General features: G+C 33.8%; 1 protein-coding gene across 9 annotated transcripts in view; it reads left to right on the forward strand.

Annotated features, from left to right (window-relative positions):
• Positions 1-12648, forward strand: part of LOC128231279 (uncharacterized) — a 46726-nt gene that overhangs the window by 26820 nt on the left and 7258 nt on the right. For all 9 annotated transcript variants that reach the window (XM_052943895.1, XM_052943894.1, XM_052943893.1 and 6 more), the window contains 10 exons: positions 295-668; positions 1972-2106; positions 4015-4234; positions 5520-5678; positions 8149-8224; positions 9370-9600; positions 9827-9914; positions 10421-10517; positions 10877-11049; positions 11532-11650. In XM_052943895.1, the coding sequence (XP_052799855.1) occupies positions 295-668; positions 1972-2106; positions 4015-4234; positions 5520-5678; positions 8149-8224; positions 9370-9600; positions 9827-9914; positions 10421-10517; positions 10877-11049; positions 11532-11650 (1672 nt within the window). The remainder of the gene's footprint in view (positions 1-294; positions 669-1971; positions 2107-4014; positions 4235-5519; positions 5679-8148; positions 8225-9369; positions 9601-9826; positions 9915-10420; positions 10518-10876; positions 11050-11531; positions 11651-12648) is intronic.

Below are 12648 nucleotides of genomic sequence, written 5' to 3' on the forward strand. Positions count from 1 at the left end.
ACCAGTAGATGACCCCTATTTTTGTGTGAGATGGTCTGCTAAGAGCAACAATAAAGGTCATGGTCAACAGGCTTATGAACATTGTGTTCGCAGTTGAACAATTGAAATGTTTGAATTAAATTTCTTAACACTTCTTGTAAGTACAATTAACATTTAATTTACATGGCTAAACTAAGCTTCTATGAATATTACTTTTGCAACATACTGTTTTAAGGAGATGTTTAGTCTCGGAATTAACTTAATATTATAACATAACACTTGGTATTTTAACTTTCACTTTCATTCTATTTACAGACTACAGCTGCCGTTACCAGTATCCATTGGTGAGACACAAGCCCCGACATACGCTGCCTCCGTTCCTCTCTCCCTTCCTGCTGTTTCCTCGGTAACGCACGTCAGCCAAGCCCCCGTGGACACCCAGCCATTATACCCTTCTTCAGGGATGGGGGAATACGTCACACAAGCAGGAGGGGCATACTCTTCTCAAGCAGGAGGGATGTACACTTCCCAAATGGGTGGGTCATACAGTACCCAAGGGGGTGGGGAGTATATGACCCAGGGTGGAAACGAGGTGTACATGGGAACTTCAGATGGTGTCTACACGCAACAGGAGACAATACCCAACACCGAGCCGCTGTTCACACATGTACCATTTCCACCTGATCAAAGTAAGTAAAGTTTATTACGGTTTTTATTTTTAACGATTTTTGAAGAATATCTCCATTTTCATTTTAAGCTTGTCCGTTATCAAAGACAATGATAAAGTTAATTATTGTGTTCAATTGCTTTCTGTTTTCATCATCCTTGTGTTTTCATGATTATAAGGCACCTAATGGATGTTTCTTTCTATGGAATAACCACACTTATTATTGAAAGATATGCAAATTTAATATGACGGCTGCAATTTTTCACCCCAAAATTGAAAAAAAAAAATCCTAACAGTGTTTCCTTATAATGAAGCTGTTTTGCATAAGAGCAACGCAAAAGCATGTTATATTATGTCTGTGCCATTTTTAGAAGGCTGAGACACTGGTACATGAAATGAATATGTCACATTGATAACCTCAACTTACACTTACAAGGGTGAATAAGGTTATAATTGTTCAGGGTCATCATTCCAAGTATTAAATTATGTAGGAAAAAACATGCTTTTGCTTTCACTGGCCCCATTTTAAACGCTCGCTGGCTCCAATTTTCTGGGCCAAAGATCTGTTTAACAAATTAAATTGGTGTAACCGAATGTCTCTTGAAAAGAAGTCAGTGAGACTTTCACTTCAGACCATTTAACCTGCCTACACTGCTGTACAAAATTTTAATGTTCAATTGATTGTTTGAGGGATCCTATTACTTAGATTATGATTAATTAATGAGATTGAAATAGTCTATCAGTTAACTGAATATGCTTTTAGAGAAAATGCATTTATTGTTCTCACTATATTGGCCACTATGATCAATAATCTGAAAGGCTCTGCATTTTTATTTGAAGATTTGGCTGCCATTTCACTTTTCACATTTAAAATTGCTATAAAATCTTGTATATTAAAAGAATAACTTAAGTGTTGAAGATGTCCACCCAAAAGGTACCGTTTTGATCCGTCGCACACAGATTTCTTGTAGCTCCTCACATTTAACACTGTCACATCTGTTGGTCTCTAGCGTGCTTCACACACAGCAAGAAAATGCCCATGATAATTGGAAAAATTCATAGTAGGTACATTGTAATACAATGATATAATGATAAAATAATAATTTTGTAAAACAAAAAAGCGTCACGAAAACACATTGATTGTAATTTTCGCTTTCCATAAAAACAGTTTTTTGTGAAATTTGCATGAAAGTAATGGTTACATACCACTATTATTTGTGTATGTGACTTGTTTGTCTTCATCATCAAGCACAAATGCAATCTTAAAGAAGTGAAGAACTTACGTGCAAGAAACTTTAATCAACCAGCAATTCTCTATACACCAGGCTCCACAGACTATATGGGCTCAACACGGTACACGTACGAGGCTACACCGAGTGTCAACCGGCTGCAGATTGAGTCGCCACCGCGTACATCACCACGCGCCATCGGACCAATATCTCGGGCAAAATCCGCACCAGGTACTGCTTTAAAACATTTATTTGAAACACTGATTCCTGCAATTGAAATTTTATAATGGCATTTGTCACCAGCTTTGTTTATGAATGATACAAAATTTGAACAAGCCTTCTAAGCACAAGTCCTACTACCAGAAACACTGAAATTTCCAACACCTTAATTGTCAGTTACGCAATGCAGCAAGTCCATCTGCCTAATATTAAAATATTTTAAGAGTGTTTTTGAATTCATAGTTGCAGTGCTTTTATCATACATACAACATCCTCTGGTGTTGGATACAATGCATTTTATTACAACATATATATACCCAATGCAGTGCCTTTTAGGTTTTTCGAAAAGTAATGCTAGTTTAAATGAAATGCTTCTAAAAGATATGAAAAAATTGCTTGATTAATGGTGATCAATTAAAATTCCTCTTAGGGTTGTGCAAAAATCCCTTGGTTTTCTGAGGATTATCCACATTGAGGCCTTTAAGAAACGTAGTGATATATGTTTGAATTTGCATACAGAAAGGATTTGAGGGAAAAAATAATTGTCTCATAATTATGTCAGGAGTGAAATAAATTAGAAGTATGGAAAACTAAATATAGAAATGGACATGGACAACTAGCTAAGGCACAATGTTTTTCAGTAGTCTCTTGTGTCCGCAACTGAAAATAATGTGTTAAAAATGTATCTTTTCAATAGTAAAAAACATTTTATGGAATAAGAATATAGTATATCTTGGCTTTAAAAAATGATTTTTTTATTTTATTTTTTTTGCTTGAATATTGTTAAAGGCCCATTAGCTGTTTTAATGCAATAAAATCAAAAACAATGATTTGTTAAAACATAAAAATAATATTGTAAGTAAAATGATAAAAAATAATACAAAATTATTGCACTGGCAGCATGATTTAAATCGGGCACTGTGGGTCTGCAGTCAGGGTGTTTTGTGTAACATAATTTATAAACACTATTTTTTAATTCAGACTGAATTTTTCAACATTTCAGCAAAGATTGTTGACATTCAAATGTTTAAATTTATATTGGATAGGTCAGAGGAACATACTTTTGAACAGTTATCTTATTGTCAACACTTTAAAGTTAACAAGAAGCATTCTAAAAGGGCTGATGCAACCGGTCATTTATTTCCTTATTCATTAATATAAATGAACATATCATAAAATGGGCCATATATATAAGAACAATTTATAAGAATAATTTAGACTCTAAATAAATAAATGTTAAGTTATAAATCAGCAGGCGGTTTCAGACACACTGGGGGTCTTTACGTGAGTCTATTTTACGATTTTGTGACATGAACATTGAATATCTTAACGCTAACCCTTAACTCCAAAAAATGCAATTTATTCCCATTAAATGTATTTCTACATCTGCCATTTTGTGCACCTGTTATTTTAAAAATGGAAGAAACATATCCTATTGTACACAATGACAGTTGTGATAAAATTGCCGAAAGTTTTGTATTGCTATATTTGAGCCATATGTTCAATGGACCATTTTATTGATTTACAAAGCAGGGTGTGTTAAGGATGCAGCAGAAACTGATTATTTCATGTTTGTTTACTTGAATTTAGTATATTTAAAAAAGTTCTTGAATGGGGAAAAATCATTCTTTTTTTAACACGCAGGGTTCTCGACAAGACAATCGACACAGACATTGCACATAAAAGAGGCCATATACAGTATACCTCAAGATTTGTTTCTTTTAAACATTTTCATGGTGTGCTTTCTGATTTATGTAAGATTTGAGATTGAAATAATTTAACAATGTATGTGAAATCAATAAGCCACATTGCATTTCAATCATACATCATGCCTTTCATTTAAAAAAAAATGTTTGTTAAAGAGTTGTAGACAACTAATCAGAAAATTTTGATCATTTACCTCCCATTATATTTCTCCAGTGCGGCCTGGCAGCCAAGTGCAAGTAGTCCCGACTAACTTGGGTCAGGGTAAGGACTACTTTGATGAGATGTTTAGGGACCTTACCCGGGAGACCTTGTACACACAGATGCGCCCGAAGAGTTCCCCCATTGAGCGCCCGCCAAGTGGGACCCGGGAACGCCCTCCAAGCGCCTCACGAGAACGACCTGGTAGTTCAAGGACATTTAATGCTACTGAAAGGTTAGCTTAAACCAATTTTTTATTTAGTAGAAAAGTTAATTATTTTAAGTTAATACAAAATGCTTAAATATTTTGAAGCTCATGATACGTAACCCTCCAATGTAATGAATTTGACATACATGAGTTCTGTCCCTTACTTTAACAATGCTAGTTATAAAAATCTTTCTTTCATTGATTTGTTATCTGCTTATCTGAATTAATCCTTCATACCATGTTTGGGTAGTTTCCAGTTTGGCAGTCCACACTTACTCTACCTTTTATTTTTTGAAGGGTGTGAATAAAAACATTAAATGTCAGCCTGGTACTGATTTGGAAGGGGTTTAGGGGCTGCAATCTACATGTATGGTGTGGGGGCATAATTACATGACATCATGATTGTACATTTCTTGGAACCGCTTTACTAAAAATGTCCCTATGGTTTCCTATCTTTTTGATATATTTAAGAAATTTGACCATTTTTCTGAGTCAGATTAACATTTACCTTCAAGAATAGCTTATTTTACCAGCATAGAAAAGGTCCTCTTATTTTTAATTGCCCATATCTTTGTCTGATCAACTTTACTCCTACATAGGTATTATAGAGAGGTATTAACAAAATTGCTTGCAGCCTAACATTTAGTCGTGACTTCGATAATTCAGTTATAATGCCCTTCAATGTTATTGTGGTTAGATAATACAGAGTCATGGGTAGCTGCCCTTTGAAAAGCTACTGCCATTATAATATGAAAAAATGGTTGATTTTGATATATATTTGAACTTTTGAAAACCTCGATTTAATGATTGCTGTTTAAAGTTATTAAAACTCATTATTTTAGAAAATAAAAAAGGATTGGTTTAACACAATATAAGGTTCAGAAAGTGATACATTCCAATATTTTTAGACACAAGCATGGCTTAATTTCAGCAAAGATGCTGTTGATTTTGGCTATGGATTCATTTTAAGACTTCCTAGGAGCATTATATGGATAGGATTGTCTAAAAAGCTTGGACTATCAGACACTTAGCTTCTCCAAATCCAGAACAAGCAGCATGCATATCAAAATGCCTCACTTACACTCATACATATAGTCGAACCCTGTTGTCTCAAACTCCTAGGGAACGGCAAAAAATACTTCAATTCTTGGGGAATTCGAGCCAAGCGGGAATGCTTACCTTCAGTATAAAGAAATCGGTCCTTTACATCCAGTTCGAGCCAACAAGGAAAACGAGCCAAGCTAGTTTGAGTCAATGGGGTTCCACTGTACTTAAATATGAAGACAAAACAATATTGTATATCTCCCAACAGATCAGAGACAGAAGTACAGCAGCACCAGGCCCCTCCAAGCCCCGAACCCGAGCGCCCACAGAGCCGTACATCAGAGCGAGTAGATGCCCCTGCCCGGGCCCGATCATCGGAGAGACCGCATAGCTCAGTGTTCCATGACTACACAACATCGACATCCAGGTGAGGAGTTGTTGAGTGTTATATAATTAAAAGCGTGAAGTAGCACATTCTAATTTATAAGTGTGTACTGTTGATCATTGATTGGTTATATTACAGCTTGTAACAAAATTAACTCTCATTATTTTGTTTCTTTATTGTTGGCAATTTGCAGTGTATAATTTAAAAACAAACTTCATTTCATTACATTAATTATATTTCAGAAGAATTCATTGAGACATTCAATGCAGATAAAAAATCATATTGTTGGTTTAGGCTTTTACAGAAATTGCTGATCAACATCATGACATTTTCATGAAGTGGAAAATGATAAATTTATGAACGTGATTGATTACATTACCTTTAATATCACACTTTAGAGTAATATAATAAGTACCTGTCCTGATTTACAGTGAATTGGTAGAGTATTGGATGAGGTGTGTAATGCTTTATAGTTCCCCTGTTTGGGTTGTTCCAAGAGAATCCTACTGTTCTCCTCATTGTTTTAAAACAGATCCTTCTTTATGTCATCAAAGCTTTCCTTGTTATCATCATTGTTATCATTACTGTCATGACCATTATCATCACTGAAATCATTGTCATCATCATTGTCATCATTGATCATTATCATCATCATCATCATCATCATCATCATCATCATCATCATCACCACCATCATCGTCGTCGTCGTCGTCGTCGTCGTCGTCGTCATCATCATCATCGTTATAATTTTTGTCGTCATCATCATCATCATCATCATCATCATCATCATCATCATCATCATCATCATCATAATCTTTATCATCATCATCATCACCATCATCCTCATCAGTATCATCGGCCTATTGTTCATGTCATTGTCTTCAACTAGATGTGTCAGAGTTTTTTCTTTATAACTATACATCAGTGGTATCACAGGTTCATATTTATATAATTCTCAACAAAAATGTTCCTTAACAGTTTTTATAAGTTTACAATAAAATCAATGTCTGACAATATTTGGTAATTATGTTTATAAATGTTTCAGACCTTTGATAAATCATAGAACTTAATTGCTACTTGTGTCATTGCTGAACACACATTATTATAAAGACTGATATAATTTTAAACAAGATATATCCCTTTGCCAATATTTATCAATAGCTTATTTAAACAGCATGTTTTAAAATTCAAATTACTGATATTTATATAACTTATGATGATTTATGATAGAAAATAATTGTCACTTATTTATATGCATATAGATGATCAAATCACATCATACACATTATTTTTAAGAACGGAATTCATGTGAATTCATGTCATGATACCGTAAAGTCCGACAAGTTGGAATGTTATGATGTTTTTGTTATACTCGTTTTAACATGACAAACACCTAGATTATAATCATTTATTTGATTCCTGACCAAAAAAACCTACTCACAGTTTTAAACCTTTCGAATGTCAAATAAGTTACCTTAGGACCTTTTTGATTTTGGTTTGACTACCAGCGTTTATAGATTACTAACTTGGCCTTACGCTGTCGATCAATTGCCAATGAATAGTCCCTAGATACTATTGTCTAGTTTCAGGATTGCAATGGTTTATAGATAATCGGGATTATGTATATGGAATTAAACCTAATGTGATATTAAACAAACCGCTTACAGATTTGAGTTGTAATTTAATACCTCTGATACATTGAAAACATTTTTTTTTTTTTTATTTTGTTTTTGAAATTGAAAGTGAAATGTCATTCTGAAAGACGGGATTTTGGATACTTGATTTATTATAGAATATGAGCTATTTTTTTTTATTAATTTGATAAAAGAGTTTTAAAAAAAATCAGATATAAGCAAATCAATATAGTTGGCATATATAAAATATTGAACTGTATGTTTGATTGAGTATTTTTTGTGATTTAAGGTTTTATGTTTATTTACCAAACATAAGGAGTATTTGATAGTTTGTTAATACTAAATTTGCATCTAGATAAGGAATTCGTTTGAACAGCCTTTTTGAGATTACTAGACTGTTAAAGATTGATCATTAAGCATATCTATGTATATTTTGGACTAAATACCTTACCTTACAAATTGTCCTGAAATTCGTCTGGAGAAATTGATTGTTATTTCTGTTAGTTCAAGTTTTGTTGATTTTCAAATGGTCAATATTTTTGTTACTGTGGATTAAGGGAGATTTATACCAGAAGAATCGGTACTTGAGGACTAGCTATTATAAATAGTCAATAAAGTGGGGAAAACAGTTGGATAATAAAGCTTAAACAGAGGCCTGAAAGTTATATTAATTACAAAGTCGAATTTATCAATCCTATGATTTGTTTGTTGTGTGAAAAAGTTAAGGAAAATAGAATATTCCTAGAAGTTGGATGCTTTGACTGAAAAAGATAAATTTGAATAAGAAGAAAGTGTGTTTTAGCATTTGTTTATGTACGTATATGCCCTCGACGGGGAGGAAAAAGTGACTGAATAACAAGTATGGGTTTTGTTGGTAGTGCGACCGGGGAAGTGAAAATCCTGGAGGTGAACCAGGAAGGGAAGTTTGTCCGCCTCTTCAACGATGGCAAACAGGTTCGTCACACTTTGATATCTAAATGTTTTTATTATATTCGTTGCAATGTGAAATATTAATGATGCTTTCCATGTAAACTGTTTTACAGTCATTAATTTTATTGTCTTACAAGGATAGCTGAAATAACTTTTTATTTTCAATTCATGTATTTTATACAATTAAGTTTTAATACAATGCAATAAATCATAGCTGAAATCTGATCTGATAATTAGGTTATTAGCTCCAAAGGTACTGACTTTCATTATTTTGGAAGTTTTTTAAAACAATGGAAAATATATTATATCATTTCAAAGGTCTAAGGGGTGATTATGATTAGGTGTTATAAACACACTTAAAATAATTTTAGAAATTTGATATTATAAATGCAATGTTAACTTGAAAAGAATGGGGCATTTATTTCGGTAAAAATAATTTGAATATTGTTTGATTTGAGTGTTTAAGTGCTTTGTTTAGATGTCTCCCGAAAACGTGTGATCCCTGTTGGATGATTTTTTAAAATAATGCCAAGTTTTGCTTCCAAGTATAAACTTTATTACGCATATCAAACTGAAACAGCTAGTAGTTTAATGTTTATAACAATTGGAAAAAATTTGTGAACAAAAACTGTTTGCTAAGCACTTTGTATTAAATTAGAAAAAGTTTTAATCAATTGATCAATGTTTGTACTTTACATTCTGCTAAACTCCCAGTGTGCCTTGTTTAAATCTATCGGCTTTCAGGTTTTAAAGTTGCCAATAAAGTTGTATCAATATAGAATGAAAAAATATCCTTTTCAAATCCAAAATTGTGTTACTTTTCATTGACAAAAAAAGGGAATATTTAACACAAGCATTAATATTTCAATACAAAGCATGTCTATTTGACCCTCCCCCCCCCCAAAAAAAAAATAATAAAAAAATAAATAAAATACATGCAACCCCTAAATTATCATGTGGGTCTTCCAACCTTCCAACAAAGCTGACTAAGGCCAGGTCTTATTCAATAGGTGGGGGGAGGTGGCAATCTCACCAGACAAACTTCTTTAAGTCTTGGAATAAATCCCCACAAAAGAACTTGCTCCACCCATTTACTTCAACAGGTGTGGTCCATTTTACAGTTTTGTAAGTCATATAAATCCATAAATGATTTTTTCTGACTGCTTTAGGAAGTTGAATTTGGTGGCTTCATGATCCAACAAAATGTTGGCGGCCATCCTGTTGCCGTTTACCGTTTTCCACCAAGGACGAAATTCCCAGCTGAATCCACAATGACAGTTTGGTCTGGCTCCCAGGATCCTGTTGAGCATCAGCCCCCAAAGGATTTTGTGTGGCGGGAACAACACAAATGGGGAACCGGCCCTGAGTGTACCACCATACTGTGTAAACCAAATGGACAGGTGAGTGGAAAAACTCATGTATTTCTTAAGACTACCCATGGATGAAATTATATATTCATTATATATGGAGGATATTTGTATTTTTCTGCAACTGAATTTATCATGGGATTTTTTCTTTTTCATTTAGAGGATTTTATACTTAAATATTTGTGTATGTAAACTTAACAGCTTCAATTCATAACTAAAACAAATTGAAATTGATTCTTGGCATTATTTAATGTTTCAGGCAATAGCATGGATGACGGCCGCCCACAGATTCACCAAAAACGCGTATGAAGACAGCGGAAAGGGGACACCTACTGAGGAGGTGCAAAGTAAGAACAGTTCCTTTATAATTACTTGCCCCAATTACTCAAAAGTTCTCAAGCGTAACGTAGAGTATTACACAATTCAAAAACAATACCCAACAAAAATAGGGTGCTGAGCTTGATCCTGTTAAAAGGGACTTAAGATGTTGGGCCCTGGTGATAAAGGGAGTGAAACTTTGGGATCAAGGATTTGTTGGTTTTCATTGTAAAATGACACACAATTGACAAGGCAAAATCAATTCATGTTATGACATTAAAATTACAAGAGGGGGTTTGGAGGTGTTGCAGCTAAACCAGACTAGACTAGGCTTGCTTGTGGTCCAAAGAAAAGCTCCTCCGAGATTTTTAATTTTCCACAGCGTGCAGAAGGGATAACCTAAATATCTTGTGCAGAAATGAAAGTGATGTTTGAATTCTATTTTAGCATCTCATTTTGAATAGAAATTATAATTTTATACATGGCAATAAATAGTTTTGAAAAAGTCCCTATAAAAGTTTTGTTATCTTTGCAGTTTATGAGACGGCCCCTACTCCAGGCGGTCAGGAGATGCTCACAGAGATGAACGTAAACTTGAACGAACCTAAACCTGAACCTGTCTACCTTAGAAGGTATTTCTGACAATCAAAGCTTTTTATGGATGCTAAAAGATGGGAAAATGTTAAAAAGAAGATGTGCTTCTTACTAATGATTTCTAGGCGTCGATCACTGCCAGTTTTTTAGCAAATTGGTAAAATTTATTGTTTCCTGCAGGGAATGTGGTCTGCATATTAGAACAAAAACATAATAATATAATATAATCTTAAATTAGCTTGATATGAGCTTTCCAAACTGACTAGAGTGTTTGTACAATAAAGCATTGATTTTTTTTTTAGAAAATAATTCAAAATGATTGCTGAATACTCAAACATATTTGCTAGTTATCCAATAGCAACGAAATGTATTTTCCTATGTGGATGTTTTTTTCCAGAGAAAAGCAGACCCCACCATCCCTAGTTGCCCAAAAGCACCCTCACGGTACGTCAACGGGGAAGGAGACCCATCCGCAGACTGGCCAGCCCCGCCCCTTTACCTACGGAAATGATAACAGCAGTGTTAACAGGCAGTCACGTGTACAATCCACACGGCCGGACCCTGTACCTGGTAATACATGTGTGTGATAGCTGAACATATGAGTAATGTGTTTGATGTGTTTGTGAAAACACATAGTTTAAGAAATTCAATAAGCAACTAAAATTGAACTTCATTTTAAGATTAGAAACTAAGTGTTTTGATTGGCCAGTGTATTAAGCTGACCAAAAGGCTGAATGGAATCACTGAGGCATGTATAAGGATAAGGATAAGATCAATATTGAATTCTGGCCCTGATGTGAGTCGTCTGTCTGAGGTCACATGCATTATGCAGAGGGAAATCAGTGACCAATCACAGATAAATGTACTCTTTTTTCATCAGAGTGTTCTAAAACAAAAAGAAAATTAATGAATATATTGGAAAAATACATGTACATCTATTGTATATTGAATGATACAAATTATACCCATAGCTCTATTAGAATTCAGATGCCTATAGAGATTAAGTCGCTTTTCCGATATATCATTTATTTACAAGACTATGTTTTCACCAGGCCAGCCATACGCTGGTGGGTCAGGGAACCGTATCGGAAGTGCGCCGCTTAGAAAATACAAGTCCGCTACAACAACGGCAGGAAATATACGTGGAAGTGGAGCGATAGCTAATCGCAGTGTAAGTTCACGTTTTCTTATATCATCCTAAGTTGTCTTCGTTTTGTACTATTAGATCTGTGTGACTCTACGGCTGTTAATCGATATTTGTTATTAATGCTTACTGTCTAAAGTTTAACATTATATTTGTTTTTAATCCATATGGAGATTAACTTGTCAGCTTTGTTGAAACCAGTAACACCCTTGAATGCTTCATAAGAGGGTCTTAAGTTATAAGATACTAACCTTTGTTGTAAGAATCTTGTTTGCAGATGTGAATTTTATTTTGAAATATGTTGGGTTTTTTAAGAAAAAGCAAAATTGATTATTAGAACAACTGAAAAAGGCAGAAAGTAAATTTAACATGAATTCGCTAAGAGTTGTGCATTTTAGCAATTAAACGAATGTTAGTATTCATTTATGTACATATATGCCCTTTACGGAGAAAAAATTTCCTATTTATGTGTATGAATTTTGTTGGCAGTGGCTTTTAGAAAATATAAGGACTGAAATATTGGTTGATTTGTTGCTTAATGAAGTTAAAGTCAATAATCATTAACACTCAATGCAATATCTAAGCCTTTGATCATAAATGCAAAAATCTGCAAATGAGTTTTCTAAGCTGTCATTATGACTGAAAATCAAATAACACCGACACCTTTTTACTAATATACATCTACTTAAATCTACAATAAGTATGAATTACAGGTAATTTGTATGGCCCTGTGTTTTGATATTTTTAGGGTGGTTTCATAGTATTTCTTGAAGGTGAAATTTGTTATTGTTCATGACTGGTGTTCCTTTTATAGTTCTGCATGAAAGCATGAAATTTTCCATTTGGCACAAATTTCTTGAAATTGCTATCAAAATGTTCCAAAATTAGTATTGTAGATCAAGAAAAACCTTCAATGTCATTTTCTGTCCAGAAAAAAACAACAATTTTTTTTTTAACAAATTGTTTTTTTTTTCACTTCTGATATAGATATTATTAAGGTGTAAAATAACCTGTTCTTTATGTCA

The sequence above is a fragment of the Mya arenaria genome, chromosome 4, assembly GCF_026914265.1.
Source record: "Mya arenaria isolate MELC-2E11 chromosome 4, ASM2691426v1".
In the NCBI taxonomy this organism is placed as follows: Eukaryota; Metazoa; Mollusca; class Bivalvia; order Myida; family Myidae; genus Mya; species Mya arenaria.